General features: G+C 45.0%; 1 protein-coding gene across 3 annotated transcripts in view; it reads left to right on the forward strand.

Moving 5' to 3' along the window:
* The window catches only part of KCNMA1 (potassium calcium-activated channel subfamily M alpha 1), a 748,255-nt gene that overhangs the window by 680,755 nt on the left and 46,646 nt on the right, over window positions 1-20,854 (forward strand). For all 3 annotated transcript variants that reach the window (XM_060111611.1, XM_060111630.1, XM_060111620.1), the window contains one exon: window positions 582-774. In XM_060111611.1, the coding sequence (XP_059967594.1) occupies window positions 582-774 (193 nt within the window). The remainder of the gene's footprint in view (window positions 1-581; window positions 775-20,854) is intronic.

The following is a 20,854-nucleotide window of genomic DNA, read 5'->3' on the forward strand; positions in this document are numbered from 1 at the left end:
CCCCTTTCCATATCCCCTTTGCAAGATGCACATTAATTCCACTTGCTCCCACATCCTCCAAATTCAGCCCCACTTCATCACACCGTGCTCCCTGGCTCTTTCCTCTTGGCTGCCTTGGGAATTCTAGTTGGAGCTGCTGTCTTTTTGCCTGAGACAGAAGTGACCTGCTATTAAATAAACAGGCATTTGAAAGCCACCCCCTCATTACATTCTGAAAGCCAGAGGTTGCCACAGGACAGTTACTTAAATCAAGACAATTTCCAGGCAGGAAGAAGATACAGAACCATGGCATAATTCCTCTCCCTCGTTAGTTCGTAATAGCTTGATCGAGTATCGAGAGCAACCCTAAAACGCTGCCATCAGCACCGACTACCCTTTAGATTAACACACAGCTCCTATTCCCTTGAACGTAGTTAGGCCAGCTTAATGTCAAGGCATAAAAAAGATACTTGTTAAATAATTTCCCAAAGCTCCAGCTCAATCTTTAATTTGTTTTTATTCTTTTCCCCCCTCTTTCCCTCTTGTCCCTCAGTCTCACTTTTGCTTCTCCTTTTTTTTTCTCTCTTTCCTCTATGCCAAAGGGTACACCGTTAAGTCGGGCTGATTTAAGGGCCGTCAACATCAACCTCTGTGACATGTGCGTTATCCTGTCAGCCAATCAGAATAATATTGATGATACTTCGCTGCAGGACAAGGAATGCATCTTGGCGTCACTCAACATCAAATCTATGCAGTTTGATGACAGCATCGGGGTCTTGCAGGCTAATTCCCAAGGTAAGGGCAGCCTCTCTGCTGTGCCTACGGGGGACAGGGGCTGGCAAGAGGGATATCCTTCACTCCGTAATCCATAGAGGCCCACATCAGCCTGCCTGGTAGAGAAACACACCGTGGATGCCATGGCTTTCAAAGGGGCATCTGCTGCTGCTTCTCGCCGCCCGGGCAGTGGGCTTGAGACCCTAACATCCACACTCCCAGTAGGCTGTCTTCCCCAAAACTAATCCAGCCTTTAAATGCCACCCCCTCAGCCTTCGCAAACAGTGGCTTTAGGACCAGGGTCGCCAGCTGAATGTCAGAGCACTGAGATGATGCTGGCTGAACAATTCCCAGTGTTTCTCCCCAGCATCTGTTTTTGCCATTGACCTGTGTTAAGCTTTGCTGTTGTTACAGCTGCATGGGGCGTGTTAAGCTTTGCGTTGTTATCGGCTGACCAAGGGACAGTGGTCTCTGGAGGGCGGGGGGGGGGGAGTATATGGACACTGAAAGTCATTTAGCAGAAGGTGACACTTGTCAGCCCGTGCGTTCTCTATCAGAGGCATGACAGTGTTAAATGCCACACATCTGCCACCTCTGCTCTGCCCTGATCTTCCCTGTCATTTGCTCTGGGACCCTGGGCAGAGGGTTCCAAGTAAAGATGTTGTCTAGGAATCTCAGAGAGGCGGCACTGCAGAAACCCTCCAACAAACACCTCACTCATCAGGGCCTTGGCAGGGTGGGATGTGAAGCATTTTCCACCAAGTAACACGTCTGTGTGGGCTTGCCATGAACTGCAGGATCATTGTCATATGCGGTCTACTGGATAGGTGGCATCGGGTGCCTGATAGGGACTGAATGCCATCATTCCAGGAGTAAAGATAGAGGGTGTACAGCCCACAAAAACTGCAGCCGCTGGGCTATGAAGCACCATCTTACTATATGTTAAAGCTCAGCTCCATCCTGCCGCCTAGACCTATGTGCTACATTATCTTTTGCCAACTCAGCATGACCACCACCTCCTTCTAAGGTCCCCCCGACGTTGCAGTGAAGCCAGAAACAATAGTTTCCAGAAGCCCCTTCTCTGCCTGGTTCTGGGCTGGAGTCTGCCAATGAGAGAGGGGCACTAGGGCGAGATCTGGAAAGTGGAAGAGAAAAACAGGTCTTGATCTTTGGAGGCAGCCGCAGGGTTCAAAGCAGCCTCAGGGGAAGCTTTGAGAACCACTGGCTTTGTTGCTAGAGATGGAGACTGGTGTGTGGGCTTCCCCGAGGGTCCTGAGGTTCACAGCACCTTCTGGTGAAGTTCAAGAGAACCTTCCCCTTGGTGCTGCAAGTGAAATGGCTAATGGTGGCCTCTTTGACTTTTGCTCCTCCAGCCCTGCCCATGGCTGTGTCAACTTCTAATTTTCGTCGTACCTGGAATAGAGTGGCTTCTATTCTTGACATAACCCTGGCTGATACAGCCTGAAGCTTGGTTTTGACATCTCCACTCCAGCCTCCTCTGCCTCTCCCCCACATCTAAATCTTGGTCTCCATTTGCTCAGCGGTGCCCGCAGGACAGAGCAATGCGCCGAGGCCCTAAGAAAGGAGCCTTAACTCTTTCCTACCTCCTGCACGACCTGTTCAGGGAGCCGAGGTGACAAAGGATGGGAGGAGACAGTTAGCTGGCCTTCTTGGAGGGGGAAGAGGCAAGCTAGCTTTTGGTTCCTGCCCCCAAGTAGTTGATCTTCACTGTGTGTCTTCCCACCCACACCCCAGCATGGGCATCACCCAGGGACTGTTAGAAATGCAGATGCTCGTGCCACACAGACCTACCGGGTCAGAATCTGCATCCTTACTGCGTCCCCAGGTGACTTGTGTGCACTGCTTTAAGGCACAATAGATCTTTACGCTAACAACACTGGGTCCAGTGAGCACACTGACCAACCCCATTAGATGCTCCTCATTTCCTGGCAGCAGCTAGCAGAGGGAATGGAAAGAAGTAGAAGCAGGGGAAGTGCTCCCTCCAGGTGGAGATGGAACCGAATAGGGGGTGGAGGGGCAGGAAAAGACTCCCTTTCCCCAGCATGCCTGTTTCCTCGCAATTCAAGAATCGTGATTTTCAAGGTCCTAGATTAGAATCTCAACATATAATATAGTCACATATGCATCCGACATAGGTGTTCCTTCCAGCTCTCTTAAACCTTATCCCCGCCTGTCAGATCCTTTTGATGGGCAAACTGGTAAAAAATGCTTCCCCTCCCCTCTTCAAACACTCGATCCTCAAAAGCCTTCTTTACTGTTTTTATCACAGGAATAAGCAAGAATAGTAGGTCTTGGAGGGAGAGAAGGAAGAAAGGAAAAGAGGACTCATTTCTTCCTGCAAAAAAAAAGGGCTCTTACTTTTTTTATTTTATTTTTTTTTTTGCGGTACGCGGGCCTCTCACTGTTGTGGCCTCTCCCGTTGCGGAGCACAGGCTCCGGACGCGCAGGCTCAGGGGCCATGGCTCACGGGCCCAGCCGCCCCACGGCACGTGGGATCCTCCCAGACCGGGGCACGAACCCATGTCCCCTGCATCGGCAGGCAGACTCTCAACCGCTGCGCCACCAGGGAAGCCCAAGGGCTCTTATTTTGTACACACACACACACGCACACGCACACGCACACCAGAAGGGACAGAGGATGTGCCCTGTGGCCGGTGGTGGTTTTCAGAGACTCCTGGTTGGCATTGGAGTGGAGTGTTTGGCTCTCAATGAGAGACTGTTGAAGCTGTAGCCCCACTGAGTCCATATTTCCCATCGTTTTCTTACTCTATCTGCTCCTCTCTTGTCCTTGGTTTCTAATAGTCCCCTTTGGTGACACTCTGACCTTCCAAAAAGCAGTGGTCCAGTGGTGGCCATCAACACGGGAGGTTGCTTCCTCCCCGATGGGTGAGCGTTGTAAGTTCACCTCCGGCTGCTCACTGTACAGCCCACGCCTCAGCTTCATCCCAGTCCATGGGGTCAGATGGACGAGTTGAGATTCCCAGCTGCTCCCCCTCCTTGAGACCCTTGTGACCCACTGGAATGCCCACTGTGTTTAAATACTTCTGTTACCCTTCATCTGGGCATTTGGCATGACCAAACTCCAAGTGGATTGGAATTACAGAATACAAAATGGATTTCGTCTTACTCTTTTCATTTCGGGGAACAAATCTAACTTCCCCATGAGAGGGAACTACAGAGATTTCTGGCCACTGACACCCCACCTTTCATCACTCTTTATTCTGTAGTGCTTATGAAACCCATTCCTTTGTTTTGTCTCGAGAGCTATGTTACCATCTCTCCAGAACACAGCGGGACAGAACTGTGGACCCAGGACAGATGTGTGTACTCTTGGGCCAGAGTATTCATGCACCCTTATGGCGAGTTGTTCTAACATGAAATGAAACAAGAAGATGTGTCTTAACATTGAGGACGTAGAGCCTTCACTGGGGTTTGTGTTCAGACACTTGCCACTGTGTGTTATTTGCTCTCCTAGACTCACAAAACCTCTTTTCCCTCTTCTCTTTTCACATTCCCTTTTAGTGTCACTGTTCTAGCCCACATGGTGTCAGGACTGGCCCAGCCTAGGGATTCTGGACCAGATACTCTCTGAAAAGATCTGAAATGTGATGGCTGATTGTCAAAATCAATTACAGAGAAAGGTGGCATACCCCATGCTGGACGGTATATCTGATGTGACGGTTGGGTCTATGAGATGCAGTTTTAGTATACAGCAGGCAAGACTGCAGTGACAATTATATAAAGCAGGTGAAGCCACTTCTTGCTGGTCAGCAAACATCAGCTCAGAACCACTTTACAACTCTTTACCAGCAACTAAGTGCCTTTATTTACAGAGAGCCTGTCACTTCCCTTTGGCTGGAGAGCTGGTGTATTATTTAGCACGCATTTATCTGGGGAAAACATTTCAATTTAAATCAGCTGGTACAACGGTGGCTCTTGCCAGACTCTCTCCCTGTGGTTCTAAAAGACAAGAACTGAGTCTGATCTTGGAAAGGAGGGTGAACAGAGGGAGGAAGGGTCTATTCTCAGAGAGCCACTTGAATCAGAACCTGAAAGGAAGGATCATGTGATTGAGTTTCCCATTATGCTTTTTTTGTTGTTGAAGTATGATGGTTGATTTACAATGTTATATTAGTTTCAGGTGGATAACATAGTGATTCAATATTTTTATAGATTATGCACCATTTAAAGTTACTATAAAATATTGGCTATATTCCCTGTGCTGTACAATGTATCCCTTGTAGCTTATTTATTTTATACATAGTATCAAAAGCTTGTATCTCTTAATCCCCTACCCCTATCTTGTCCTTTTCCCTTCCCTCTCCTGACTCGTAACCACCAGTTTGTTCTCTATATCTGTGAGTCCGTTTCTGTTTTGTTACATACATTCACTTGTTTTATTTTTTACATTCCACATATAAGTGATAACATACAGTATTTGCCTTTGTCTGACTTATTTCACTAAGCATAATACCTTCTAGGCCCAACCATGTTGTTGCAAATAGCAGAATTTCATTATTTTTTATGGCTGATATTTGTGTGTGTGTGTGTGTGTGTGTGTGTGTGTGTGTGTATGCCACATCTTCTCTACCTACTCATCTATTGATAAACATGTAGGTTGCTTTCATATCTTGACTATTGTAAATAATGCTGCTATGAACATTGGGGTGCATGTATCTTTTTGAATTAGTGTTTTCAATTTCTTCAGATATATAACCAGGAGTGGAATTACTGGATCATGTGGTAGTTCTATTTTTAGTTTTTGCCATTATGCTTTTATATTGAGTTATGAAATGAGCATTTATAGTTTCTTCCTGCTTAACCTTCCAGGAAGGGTGAGTCTTAAGGGAAAGAAAGAGGAATAAGTGAGTGACCACTATGTGTCAGGCACTATAGCACACAGGACACAAATGGCTACCATATTGGACAGTGCAGGTCTAGAGTACAGGCTTACTGCCTTGCTAAGGGTTTGGATTTATAGGAAGATGATGATTAAGTCCATCTTTTAGAAAGATAGCAGACAAAAATATGAGCATGGTTTAGAGGTGGAAAAAGATGGTGGCATGAGCTATATGAGAAGACTACTGCAATGGACTAGAAGGGATGAGATGAGGGCTGACAGGACAACTTAGTGATGCTAACATCACTAAGGACAAAACAGAAATTGAGATAGATTTGAAACAGAGAGAGTAGCTGTCGAAGACTAGTTGGTGGGAAGGAGGTATGGATGAGCAAGGATGAGGAATTGGGAATGCGTTTTGAGGTTGGCCACGCGGTGGATGTAGAAATGATTAAGTTCGCAAAGGACCCAGGAGGAGAAACAAGCTTGGGGCAGAAGGTAAAACAATTAGGTCCTGGTTCATTTGAGTTGAAATTTTCTGGAGAATATCCAGTGAGAAATAAGAACATACGGTTACAGGGTTAAAGTTAGGTTTGAAGCTATAGACTCGGAGGTCGTTGGTGATGGACAGTGTATGGGCCTTGAGAGTGGATATTTCCAAGGGAGATAAGGCAGGGCAACTAAGAGAAAAGGGGCCATTGTGGAACCTTGGGAAACATCAACCTTGAAGGGACAAACAGAGGAAGAGAATCCAGTGAGAGGGGCTGAGGACACAGATTTTGGGGGGTAGGAGTGGGTGGTATGTATGAAGGTAAAGGAGAAGAGGATTGAATAAACTCCAGAGTCGCGATCTAGAATGTATCCTAATTATTTCTCGCTGTGTGTGTTTTCTTGAGCAGACTCTGAGCTCTTTGAGAGGCAAAGACTCTTCCTCATCTTGCTAATCTTCATGTCTCCAGTCCCTCTAGCACAGGACCTGACACAGAGTTGTCATGCCAGCAGAATTTGCTGGGCTGAACTGATTTGAAAGGAAACAGTGATTTGCACTGTCAGATACTGCAGAAAAGTCAAGTAGATGAGGGCTTAAAAATGGCAACAGTGCATTTGACCCTCAGGAAGTTCCCAGTGATCTTAGCAAGAGCAGCTGAGTAGCTTGTTGCCAGTAGAAGCGAGCATTCAGGGGACTCAAACCTTAATGGGAGGTGAGAATTGGAGACCCTATATTACTCTTTCAAGTGCAGATAGGGAGAGAAAGAGGATATTTCAGAGGAGCTCATCAAAGAAAGGATTTCTTTTTTGTTTTTAGAAGAGGGAGAAATACACCATATTTCTTGGCTATGGTAGGCTAGGGTGAAGCCCCATAGAGGGGCAAAGTTTGAAGCTACAGGAGAATTGTTAAACGATAAAGAAGGAACCAGAGAGAAGCAGGAGAGATGATGTGTCCTTTAAAAAAGGAAGAAATGGGGCTTCCCTGGTGGCGCAGTGGTTGAGAGCCCGCCTGCCGATGCAGGGGACGCAGGTTCGTGCCCCAGTCCGGGAAGATCCCACATGCCACGGAGCGGCTGGGCCTGTGAGCCATGGCCGCTAAGCCTGCGCGTCCGGAGCCTGTGCTCCGCAACGGGAGAGGCCACAACAGTGAGAGGCCCGCGTACCGAAAAAAAAAAAAAAAAGAAAAAAGAAGGAATGATCCTTGTTCCTCCGAGTCAGAGGGCTGGATGGGGAAGATGAAGCTGGAGGAAACTTCAGTCTGATGGCCCCTCCTTTCTTCATGAAGCAACCAACTTGGCTTTCCTTGAGGAGTTAAGTGGGCCAATTGGGACAGGGAACTGATGTGGTAAAAGTTCAGAGCAGACACCATGGGAACCACGTAAGGAAAGGACTGGATTTAGGTGAAAGCACCATGAGCATTGGTGAGGACCAGCTGGGGTTGGAACCATGATAAAACCAGTCAGCACTGCCCTGCAGTTTTCTCTGCAGTGTTTTGCAAAAAAAGCACAGCAACTAGAAATTGGCTTTAGCTTGGGATGGAGATTCGGAGGAGGCAAAGGATTCCGTGGTGCTGTTGAGAGAATATTAAAATGAGTGTCCCAGGGTCTAAGACGGAAGGGGGAGAAGTTAAACCAGAGATGGGGCTTCTAGGCAGAGAGACCAAAAACGAAGCAAGAAATAAATCTCTGCGAGGTCAAAGAACAGGCATGTAGAGCAGAAGAGTGCCAAAGGGTGGGAGGTTTGATTAGAGAAAGGATGTGATGACCTCAGAGAATGACATATTCCTTGCCAAGCCAGAACAGATCTTGGTCATGTTCACGCTAAAACAGGTCTTCTCCACAAGGACTCTGAGCCCAAAGCAGAGCCCATCTGTTCACCACCGTCACCCTCACCACCACCACTACCATGACCAGCACGACCACCAGCAACCATAATAATAATGCTTATGCTTCATGAATGGTTCCTGCTGTTATGTGGTAGATATTTTATCAACCAAGACAACAGGCATTTCTTACATCACCAGTTTTCACCCTTGGCTGCACATTGTAATCAGTTGAGAAATGTTAAAACAATATCAACGCCTGGGTTGCCCCTTAGCAGTTGTGACTTAGCTGGTAGGGGGTACAACCCGGGCATCAGGAGTTTTTGAAGTTCCCTGATGATTCCCAGGTGCAGCCAGGGTTGAGAACCACTGCCCAAGGTGGTCCTCAGAGGAAGTGTATGAAGTAAGAGGGTTACTATTGTGATTGTAAATAGGAAGAAACTGAGGGTTTGAGAAGCTAAGTAATCATTTTAACCTGAGTCTCCTGGCTTTCTGGGAATCCTAACCTTTAAATCATTTTGCTTCTTTATAACAATTCTGTTATTTAAACCTGTTGGTCTACCTTCTTCCTTTCATATTTTTGTGGATGATCATTATCTTTCCCAATACTGAAAATCCTTAAGTGGAGAAAGGGGGTAGGGGAAGGCAGTGGGAAACCAGGCTCTGGCTTTTGCCCAACTGGCTACATTTGTCATTTTGTTTCTGTCATATGTCTCAAGGCGATAAGTAAAGGATATTAGTCGCCTTGTGGACAGGCCTTCTTCTTGACCACAGCCTTTGAAAGGTGGCAGGGCTGAGATCCAGCACCACACAGCTATTAAACAGCAACGTTGCCCACCTTCAAAGCCAGCAGGGTGCCCCTCCCAGTCCCTGGGTCTCTTCAAGAAGATGGAGCTGGTGTATATCAATGCCTGGGCTAAATTTGGATGCTGGTGTTAGGGTTCCTCTCTTGTTCTTTTTCCTGTTATATCTGCATTCATCTGATTCATGCTACCTGTCCTGAAGGTGTCAGTCCAATTCCATGAACATTTACTAAGCACCTGTCATGTGCCCAGACTGTGCACGGCAGACACTGCTGGGGAGTCAGGGGTCATAAAGCACATTCCCGGTCTTTGCAACCTCCTAGGTAAATAAATAACTCTGCTTCAGAATGCTGGTTGATTCCATGGGAGAATTACCATCTGTGGAGCCTAACACTAGGGACAGGAAGAGAAAGAGAGTGGATTTGAGAGACACTCTGGGAAAAAAGCAGAGGATTTCAGCAGTTGGAAACAAATAGATCTGGCTGCAGTCAGAGAGCAGAACAGAGGAAGAGGGGCAGAGGTACATGGGGACATGTTTGAGGGACAGCAGTGAGTACAGTTGGGCAGGAACACAGTGTGTGTATCGGGCAGCAGTGGGACAGGAGGCTGAAGTGTGGGTTGGGCATTGAGAAACTTTTTCTTTTTTTTTTTAGTTAGGAAGCTGTAAATAATTTTCTATGAGTCTGTGAGTTAGGAAGCTCTAAGTAATTCAGTAGGCACCGGGGAGCTACGGAAGGTTTCAAAGCAAGAGAGTGATGGGATTGGACCTGAACTTTAGGAAGATTGACCTGGCAGCCCAGTGAAGCATTGTTTGGAGTGGGAAAAAAGAGGATGCAGGGAAACTGGGTAGGAACAGTGGTTACCCAGGAGGAGACCAGGAACCTGGAACTGGAAAAAGAAGAGGAGGATCTAGTGTAAGATGAGTAGGTATAAAACAGACTGTGTGAATGTGAGCTTCCTTCCTGGTAATGGAGGACAGTGGCTGCTCATGGGAAGAAGCCTGCAGAGAGGAGGGACTGGCTGCAGAGCGAAGTAGTGTTGGTTGTGTTGGGTTTCAGTTGTGATTCATTTCCGCATGGACTTGGTGGAAAAATCCAGGTGAACCTGAAAAACAGATGGGTGGAAATGAAATCCTGAATCCAGGAGAGGGTCACAGTTAGAGATCCGCCCCATTGCCCATGCTCTAGGGGCCAAGAAGAGCCTCAGGGGACAGGAAAAGGAAAGGGAGTTGAACGGCAGAAGTCTGAGGACCATCTTAGAAAGGACAGAGGGAACCATTGGTACAAGCCACGGAGCCACAGCTGAGCCAAGTTCCCAGTGCTCCTGGGGAGGGAGGAGTATGTGTCTCAAACTTTGGGACAAATGTCTGCTGCCTGCTTTCTCTTGCCTCCTCTAAATTAATTTGTCTATATTTTATGCCTCTTTACAACCACAAGTTTAAAAAAATTATAGTGGACTTACATAAACACGCCGACAGGCACACAAGCACAAGACACACGTACACACACACCTTAGTTCCTACAGCCCTCTGTGACCCTCAGGCACGGTTACACTAAGTGATGTCCACATATAAGCAGACGCTCTCCTTTGTCTGAATTTCAACAAAGGTTAAGAGCCTCAAGTAGGGAATGACATTTTTCTTTGGAAGTATGGCTATAGTCCTTGGAGAGACAACATTAATTGGGGGCAAAGGGTACATCCTGAAGTCTGAGATCGCTCTTACTGTTTCAGGGAAGAAAATGTGACTTCTGTTTTATATATGGGGGAGATCATGTGAATTAAGATCTCTAAATTATATTGGATCACAGGAGTCAGGATTCAAAAGAACCTTCCTAAACTGGAACTTTGGGACAAAATCCATGGGATGGAATGGAATGAAGACTGCTGAGCATTAAGTTTCAAATAATCACTCAAGACAAGCTGGATAAACCTTGCTGATAGAGGTGTAATTTATTTGGAGCAGGGATTGTTTCATCCTGGCCAGTCCGAGAGAGAGTGTGTCAAGAGCTATGAAGATTTGAAGGAAGACATTGACAGACAGGCAGTGCTGCCAAGGGGGCGACCAGAATGGGGAAATGCTTGGACTACGTGTCACTTGCCCAGCGGTTAAGAGAACGGGGCTAGGGGACCAAAAGGGCCGTCTTCTGCTCCATTGAACAAAACCAGGATCGATGGCTAATGACTAGGGAGAACCAGATTTTAATCCCACATAAGAAAGGCAGCCTAAACATGCAGTGAGCGTCCTATCACCACATGACTGTTTGCCAAATGGAAGTTCCTGGCGTGATCTTTGTGATGGTGGGGAAAGTAGACGAGAGGAGTTCTGTGGTCCTTTATAACTGAGGGTCTCTGGTATTTTCTTGATTCTGATGACATAGAGCTCTGTGTTTTAGAAGATCTACCTTCTTACTCCAGAGGGAGAGCTATGCTGTTTGGCGAAATTGGGGTCATAATGGGTCTTTTAGTGGAAACTTGCACATCTTTCCAGAATGGCACTGTCTTTGTGTCTAAGATGGGGAGTGGCCTGCACTGGGGTGAGCAGCTGCACATCTGGCTTTTCCATTAAGTTGACAGACCACCCCCATCTTCAACTCCCATGTCACCCCTCAACACCTGCCCTTCCCAGTTTTCTCCCTTCCTCCCCTCCCCCAAGCCTCACCCCCTGCACACCCGGGCTGCTCTCACTTGCAAGCACACCTATACACATATCCTACACACATTGTCCCTCCCTGAAATCAGAGAAGCCTTTTTTCAGCTGTTCCCCTATAACATTTCATTACCACAATATTCTCTCTCAATTCTGAGCTGGCGGTGGGGGGAGAAGCCATTCCTCTTTATACCCACCCAACGAACAAAGCTCAGCGCTAAAATAATTTTCTTCAGTTGTAACTGAAAGGGCTGTTGGCTTCCAGCCCAAAAACCAGAAAGACAATTATACTTAACTGTTTAGAGATTTATAAATACCACACTGGAGTAGCCTCTAGGTAGTAACTTTAGATACCCAGCCCAATAACTTTCTTTTATTGGTTTGTGATTTAGACCTTATTTTCAGTCTTCTATAATAAGAGGAGTACCTTTCATTAAAAGAGCTTACTAAACAATAAAGAAAATCTGGCTTAGGGCTCCGAGTGGGTCTCAGGTGCAGAAAGGGGTCTGCCCTGTTCCATTTCTTCTGCAGACATCATGAGACGGATCTGAGCACAGTGGGGTAGCTGTATTTCAGCAAAGCAGCCATTGCAGCCGTTTTCTAAATGACTTCAACTTGGGAGATTTTTTCCTACACAGCATATTTCACCACATGGGAGATGCTCTGAAGACTGCCATCTATTAGTCTGGCAGTAGATTCCCAGTGAAGGAAACAAGGAAAAGCAACCACCGTCACGACAATAGCTGTAACAAGAGACTGAGGAGTGAGGGCTACTTTCTGAACCCATGGAGGTTTTTAGGCCCTCCGTAAAAGGTCTAACCAGGGGAGTGGATTAGGGAAGAGAAAGTAAAAACGGACGATATCACCTATTCCTTCCAGTGACCTGCTTAGCAGAATTCACTTCTGCTGTGCCCAGCTTGGGACAACTGCAGTGAGAGGAAATCTGAGCTTCAGAGACAGAAAACAGATGTGGGGTGGAGTTGGGGTGGGACTGAGCTCATTGTCCCAGCGTCAGGCTTTCATGAGCTGCTCTGCTACTCCAAGCTCATGTGCCTAGTTAAGGCTCCTTTTAAAAAATTATAATTCCCCCTTTTTCTTCAGGTGAGTCATGCACCAGGCACATTCATAGACAATATTTCATTTAATCTCCCCCCATAAGCTACTCAGGCAGAGGTGATTTATCTCCATTCTACAGATGAGAAAAGTGAGGCTCAGAAAAATTCAGCAACTTGTCCACAGTCTCTTGGCTCAGATCCCCAAACTGTCTGATTCCAAAGCCTTGTGCTTTTCTCACTACATCAGTCTGCCGCATAAAAGACAACAAGTGTTATTCTGATGAAAACGGGCCTGAATCTATACATCTGCTTTTCAAGGTCATGGAAGCATCCCTGGGGACAAACGTTCAGTGAAAGGAAAGCTCTCAAGGCATGCCAGACTCCCAAACTGCTTCTTGCAGTCAAGGGCTGACTTTGTTTTGAATATTCTTGTCTCTGGGCATCCCTGTTTTGTGGGTCCCTTACCGTCCCCACCCCAGCAGTCAGAGACACTAGGATCCTCTTGGTTCCTGACTTCATTGCTACGACAACCATACAAACAATGGCAGAGCTGGGAGAAGAGTTTTGCTTACCTGCCTCTGTGAACAGTATAATTGCTTGAGCTTTTCTTCCCCCTGTTAATATAGACTTGATTTTGGAGTGGCCAAAAAGAGGGTGGAAAGTTTGAGACCCAGATGTTGCTTTCTTTTGTTCAGAAACTTATACAATATTTCCAGGTTTTATCTCCTCATCCCACTTTCCAGGTGGAAGTTTCCATGGAAGACAGAGAATGAACAGACCACTCTAGCCCTCAAAGCCTAGGAGTTCAGGCTGTATGTTATGTGCAGAAAAATGGTCCAGATAAATTGTCCTGTGGGAGCAAAGTGCGGTTGTATAAGCAGAGGAAAGTGAAAGAAATCTTGTCATCCCACAGACTCTCTGAGGCCCCTGATGAGATTCCAGATAAGGATCCAACAGTTCTTTACCTGAGCGTCAGTTTAGGAAAGTTGCCTGAGGTTAGTCCCTGCTCTTTCCATGGTCCATGCCATCATGACACTAAGGACATCTATAGGCAGAAGTGACACAGATGTGTAAAATAAGTTGTATGGCACAAGTTGAATGCACATATTTAACGATATGGGATCTGGAACATTCCAGAGTACCTTGCAAAATGCATGGTGTGAGTCATTTGTAATTTGCTGAGGCATGAATGTGATCCATATGCTCTGAAGATAGCACGCACGCCTCAAGCCAGCAAATGAGCCTACAACCCATCCAGTGTATTTTTGTCTTTACCCTTCCTTTTATAGGTGAAAACTCATGTGAAGTCCTAAAACCTTTATTTCCCTTTTAAAAAAATGGCCCTGCAAAGAAGCCAACTGATTTTATAAATGACTATAGTTCTGGATTGATAGAATATTTAAGGGTATGAGTGGTTATACTTCATGGAATTCTGGAGGAAAGTATTCCCCCAGTTCTGGAAGAGCAGGATAGTAGTCCTGGAGTGTCTTATCACATATCTCCTGTAAAGAATTTCTACTGGCCATTCGAAGTGCCCCATGGATGTCACCACACAGTGTGTTATAAGAAGGCAGAATTTGCTTTGAGCTGCAGTGGTCCAGAGGTGGGGGTAGCTCCAGAGTAAGTGGAGTTGAATTTGAAAATAGGTATGATTATTGTAAGGAAAGGGGCTACAGGCAGATGGAAAGGGCTGGAGCAGAGTGAGGAAGCCCACACGAGCAGGAAAGGCCAAGTTTATTCATGACAGGCACTTGGCTACGTGTCTACTAATGACATTGCTGAGGGACTTAAGGATCTCAGGGTGTCAAAGGAAATGATTGTAGGGGAGGTCACTGTTAACTTGGATAGACCCTCCAAGAATGGCCTTTTCTGTCATCTTACTGACCTTCCCACTCCCACCAACTGTCAGAAATGTACTTAGACGCTTAGCATAGCACCTCACGCCTAGTAGATGCCTAGTAGAGGTGAGTGGAGTGAGCAAATAAATGATTTAATCCCCATATCTCTTGTTTGCTGTCTGCTCTGTCTTAGTTTGCCCTCCAATGAGGTAAAGCAGTTTGATTCCTTTATTAAATACCACATCCTTTCCTTCCAGCCTTCAGTCACTCTCCATTCATTTGATAGCTGGGTACTGGGTAAGGGTCCCAAAGATCGAAGGCGCTGAAGTTGTCAGTAGGAGCTATGGCCAGACTTGCCCAAGAGTTCTCTAGTGCACATCATCCCATTCCCTTAACCTTTGCTAATAGCTCCCGATCCTCAATATTTTACTGGCCTCATCACAGGTATATTGCACAGTATCAGCCCAAGGCCTGAGGAGGCTATAGCATTGAGACCTTCAAAGTTCAATAATGTACAGAAAACATCTCTACTTTCTGCTCTAGGGGGCTTGGGATGGTTCCTCAGCACTGCCCTGGCCACGTGGAGATGGACGCTCACTCCTCTCAGCCATGGGCTGGCGAATTGTGCTCTATCACCTGGGCGGGGGCAGTTAATCAGATGGGTTCTGTTGCTCTGCTTAATGATGGTGAATCACAAGTGGGGCTGTCAGAGGGATGACACCGTCGTGTAGGGTCAAGGGACAAAGTTTTAAATCCTACTTAACGTTAGTCGTGTGGTATTTGACTTTGGATAAACACTCTGATTTCATTTCTTCATCCCTGAAATGGGGTTTGTTAGAGTAGCCCCACCTAAATATCCTGAGAGATTGTGTATGAATCCAAGGAGATGATGACTACAGATTGGTTTTATAAAACATGGAGGGCTTTAGAAATCGCATTTTGCAGTCAGGTTAATCATGGTGTGTGAGGGCTCTAGAACTGAAAACTTGGGTTTGAATGCAGCTCTGCTACCTACTAGGCCTGGGCATATTATTTAACCTCTCTGTGCCTCCGTTTTCTCACTGAGAATACTAATTGTACCCGGCTCATCAAATTTCTGTGAGATATAAATGAGATATAGGGCTTTCTCTAGTCTGTATGCTACCTTTACGTGAGTCAGAAAAAGTCACTCCTTCCTTTGAGATACTTTACTTCCATCTGTTGAAAAATTCTCATAATATACTGATTATGTTTGAACAGTATGCTTTTCTACCATCTGCTAGGAAAAACCATTATAATAATTATGCAAATATATCATTCCATGGTATGAGTGATGCCCACTTTGATGAGCTGTTGTTCAGTGTCTGACCTTCGTAACCATACATGGAAGCCCTGAGTGGATGGATGTAAAGCACTTATTACCTAGGGTGTAGTTAGAGATCAAGCAACATTAGCTTTTTTGTTCTTAATATTGGATAGCTTTACCATTTTCTTTCATTTGGTCCCCCAAAATAACAGTTAACAAATTAGGGTTGGCCATTTGTACCCAGCAGCCAGAATTCCTGTTGATTCCGCTTGTCATTAGGTGTGCATGGCAAGTAGATGATGGTGGAAACCAAGACACCTTTGGGAGGTGAGCAATCCAGGTGGGGGAGACTTACAAAAGCCTACAGAGTGTTGAGAAAGGATGGGGGCAGATTGACAGTGACCACTGGGATTTTCCCTCTGTAGACAGGCCAGTGTGGTACCACTCAGTGGAGCTTTTTAGGAAACAGAAAGGCGAGGCCTCGGCTCAGTGACAGAAGACCTCATGCACATCTGCTCTGTGGCAGTTGGTTATGGCAGGAGTCCTGACATTTGGGTGAAATGACATCAATCCAGAGTTGCTACTGGCTGAGTGGGGCTCATGCTGCTGCAGCTAGATGGTAGGTGGCACCTGGCCTCCCTCCTTTACCTCTTTTTCCCTCAAAAAAGGTAATTTTGGCCCTCAGCCTGAGGCCCTGGGAATGATTTGTTCATTGGGAAAGGGGTTTTGGATCCTTTTAAATACCTAGTAAAATGATGCATCTTCTGTCTGTCCCTCCCCTACCTCCCCGTAGGTGTATGCAGAAATATTTGCATACACATTCAAGAAGTTTACCTAGACCAGTGGCTTTCCACCTTAGTTGCACATTATAATCAACTGGGGAACTTTTAAACCCTGCCATGCCCAGGCCGCATCCCAGAGCAAATAAATCAGACTCTGGGCATAGGGTGCAGGCATCAGGGATTCCAAGGTGCAATCGAAGTTGAGAAGCACAGGCCTAGGCTCTTCTTTACCAAAGGTAACTATCTGTGAGCCTCATATCAGGGCTGTGGACTCACTAAGCTTAAATCTCCATAGACTGGCAGCCTCCTAAGGGTGATTTCTAGGAATTTTGGATGGTATATAATGGACATTATGAAAATGCTGTATATATGAGAAATGACCTTTGACTCAAGAACGTCTGCATGTTCCCCAGCCTTACACCATCTCGATCCAGAAAGAGCAGAGGAAATAAACCAGGGGAGTGTGCATGGGAGAGATCAAGAGAGGTGGGGGCAGGGAGGTCTCAGAAGGCCTAATTGACATAGGAAATGGAAAAATTTTGAAAATCAATCAAACCCTGGTTCTAATGACAAGGAAGGACAGTAAATAATGAGAATGTCAGGGTTGAAGTTTCACACTTAATCTATAAACCTACTCTTAATAGGTCCTCAGGTGATTATAAATTCACAGTGGCTTTCTTTTTATTGGGTTATATGAGGCTGTTCCACATTTCTAAAGGAAGCCCAGGTGCATCTCTTAGTTACTTACTTACTTATTTATATTTAGGATACTGAAGAATTTTTTTAAACCCTCCTTTTTATGAACATTAATTATATACCATGCAAGGAAGCAATTGCCTCTATGTTATGAAATATTAAATCAAAATGCTTACCATTCCCAAATGTCCCAGAGATAAATACAGCAGTACTTTGAAGCCCCTCTTAGAGCTGTTTTGCCTGCAAATTTATCATTTTGTCTCCATTTTCAGAAAGCCCTGTTTTCTGTGAAGTATAGCACTCTAGGTAGTTTTTAAGGCTCAAACTCCTCTGGAGTTGCCTGTGTCGGCAACAACTCTTATGTAGATGGCACACGAGGGATGGCGTGTTGATCGGCTCCTTTAAGATGATGAATGGGCAGAGAGTGTTATTGTCTTTGATTGCATGCCTTACATCATCTGTATGTAGGAATAAGAGGGCCATACTTTATCTTTAGCCATTTTATAAATATTTAAGTCCTTACAGTTGCCTAAAGATATTAAAGCATATTTTACGGTAGTCAGAATATAAATATTATATATAGCTCAAGATACCAAAGTAGTTTAATGAATTCATAATTTTATGTTCACATTTATTGGAATGTGTTTTATGTTCCAAAAGTTCCATTTAAGGAATAAGATACCATTCTGCTTCCTGACAACACACCAAGTGTTGGCTGGCGTTTCGGGTGGGAGTCTCAGTTCCAATATCTATAGAGGCTTTCATTAGGAAGCAAGGAGGCAGGAAGTCAGGGCCCTGGGATATGTTTCCTCCATCTCTACATTTAAAACTATATATAAATAACTTTCTGAATAAACAATTCTGGCGCTTATTTAAATCATTAAAGCGTTCCAGAGAGAAAACTTTTTATAGCCCCTTTCCTCTATTTCAAGGAGATTAATTCAGAGAACTTAAGTAAGAACAATAAAGATGTAGTTTGCAATTTTCCCTTCCTCCCCACCCCCTTTCAGAAACAGGGACACAGACCCTGCTGGCCAGTATACAGCCCAATTCAGGGTATTATTGGTTTGGATAGTGCCTTCCCAATGCATTCTGAACATTTCTCCCTAAGTTAAAGAGTCCCAGCTTGCTCCTTCCTTTTCCTAAGTGCAAATAAGTGACAGGGAGACTATTACTGCACCTCTTTTCAGTTTTCCAGTGAAATATAAAGACTTTTCTCTTTAATATTTCACAAAGTTTCTCCAGCTCCCAGCGGGAGTCCATGCTGGGTAATGTTTGCTAATTACCAACAACAAAACTAGACATACAACGCTGGTAAATTACCTGACCCTTTCCATTTTAATGAGACAACAAGGATTTCTCGAAATGACGTTGTTTCACTGGTTAATGGTGTCAGCAATGTTGTAATTGTGGGTTGAGACACATTAGCTGAACAACCACATGTGGAAAGGGCTTTCTCTCCACAAGCCCTTTGGAGACTAGAACCATATTATCATTAAGCCTCTGTCATTTGCATGCTGCAAATCACTTACTTTATTATCCCACATATCCATTGTCTTTCTTTAATTGCTCTTTAAATTAAAATTAAAAATAGTTCTAAAGCCCACAGTGGCTGGGATAGCATCTTGATTATGAAGATAACTTCAAGAAAATGGAACAACTGATAACATATTGCCAAGATTATAAGCGAGTCCCACTGTTATGTACCGTGCCTGCAGGCCCCAGGGGCCTAATTGTGGCAGTTTCTCTTCCTTCAGCCCATACTGTTTGTTTAATAAATGGTTATTTATGGCCTTTTTGGCCATTATAGCAACTTTGGAGGAAGTACATCCTTCTCATTGGTTTGGGCGCTGAAATTTCATTCTCCAGGCAAAGGTATAAAACAGAATTGAAAGGTAGGATCTGCACTACAGCTTGTGAGGGCCTCTGAAAAGAGGCCCTCTTGATTCTCCTTGCTAGTTTATTCTGTATGAGTTTATTATTAAAATTTAAGGTTGTGAAAGAGACAAATTTTCGAGCTGAAAGGAACTTTAGAGTCATCCCCGTTTTACAGGTGAAGAAACTGAGGACAAGAGCAGTTGCCATGACTATGATCACATAGCAGGAGATGAAACTGGATTGTCTATTAGCGAGTGGATTGGATGGAGGGCTCCTGGAGGGATGATTATAGCTTATGGACTACTCCTGAGACAGGGTGTTGTCTCATGCTCAGAGTTGTAATGTGCACGCTGCATGGTTGTCATGGTGCAGTGCATTTAGTGCGTGTCTCTCTTTTTTTTTTTTTTTTTTTTTTTTTGCGATACGCGGGCCTCTCACTGTTGTGGCCTCTCACGTTGCGGAGCACAGGCTCCAGACGTGCAGGCTCAGTGGCCATGGCTCATGGGCCCAGCCGCTCTGTGACATGTGGGATCCTCCCGGACCGGGGCACAAACCCATGTCCCCTGCATTGGCAGGCGGACTCTCAACCACTGCACCACCAGGGAAGCCCTAGTGCGTGTCTCTTGTATGCCTATACTGGTGTGTTTTTTGATGTGAACTATGTGCTGTGATACTGGAAGGGAGGGCTCCTGCCTTTCACTTCTTCAAAAGATGACCCCAGGAATGACTGTGGGCATTCCTGAATATTGAGTGATCAAACCCAGAGTTACTCTGATTCCAGTATTATATACAGTGCCCCAGAATTAGGATGACACGTTTTTGGGAGCCAGAAGTCATTGGGACATTGCCTTATGTGCCTCAGTTTTACAGATGGGCAAACCAAGTTTGGGTTAGACATTGAATCTAAATTGTCGCAGGGAGTTAGGGGATGACCTGGAGCTAAAACCCGTGTCTTTTGATTCTCTGTTTTTCTGTCAGCATTACCAGTCTATCATTGACATCAGCATAATCAAAAATAAGTTAATACTTATAAAGTGCTTACTCTGTGCCAGGCACTGTTATAAGCAGTTTATCTGTATTATTTAACTCATTTAATCTTCATGACATATTACTCTTCCATTTTATAGGTGAGGAGACTAAGACACAGAATTTAAGTACATTGCCCCAGGTCATAAAACTGGGAACCGAAGGAGGCAGCCCTCAACTCAGGCAGTCTAGCTGCAGAATTCCTGTTCTTAATTCACGATGTTATGGCTCATTTCAGGATGTGGTCAAAGGATATTGATCATGGTGTAAACAGAGATGTTCAAAATCAAACTAGCACCAATCGGCCTCTTCTTTAGTGAAGTTCTATGTGTGTGGGGAATGCCTGACTCTCAAAATCCAAGATTCCAGTTACATATTCATCTGCCAGCATCATATATGCAGGAAAGCCTTTCAAACTTCAAAGAAAACATTTACAGTGCTTTCTTTTAAAAGACCATCAAATGTTTGGAATGTCAGCCACTATCTCTGTCCAGGCGTCCTGTCTCTAGAACCTGTCAGAGACAGCTGGCTGAGACTTGTCAATGATGGGATTCTTCTCTTCCTGAATTGCAGGGCAATGCCTTGGACCACTTGGCAAATCCATCTTTTACAGCTACTTAATTTTCTGTGCACTTAAGATACGGGTGTTTTAGTTTGCTTGTGATTTCCTAGCTCTGGTTTTTGCTACGCTGGCCATTGGTTTGTACTAAACCAAACAACTGGGGCCCATTTGGCATTTGGTGTTTCAAATGTAAAAGGACATTTGAAGTACATGACAAATGCTGAAAAACAAAGCCCATAACACTGAGAACATAAAGAAACTGTTTATAATGTAAAGGTGGTTACATTTTCAGTCTATCTATCACTTTAATGAGCTCTTTGCATTTCTTTGATTAATGCTCACAAAAGGGGGAGAAAA

Source organism: Mesoplodon densirostris, chromosome 1, assembly GCF_025265405.1.
Source record: "Mesoplodon densirostris isolate mMesDen1 chromosome 1, mMesDen1 primary haplotype, whole genome shotgun sequence".
Classification (NCBI taxonomy): domain Eukaryota; kingdom Metazoa; phylum Chordata; class Mammalia; order Artiodactyla; family Ziphiidae; genus Mesoplodon; species Mesoplodon densirostris.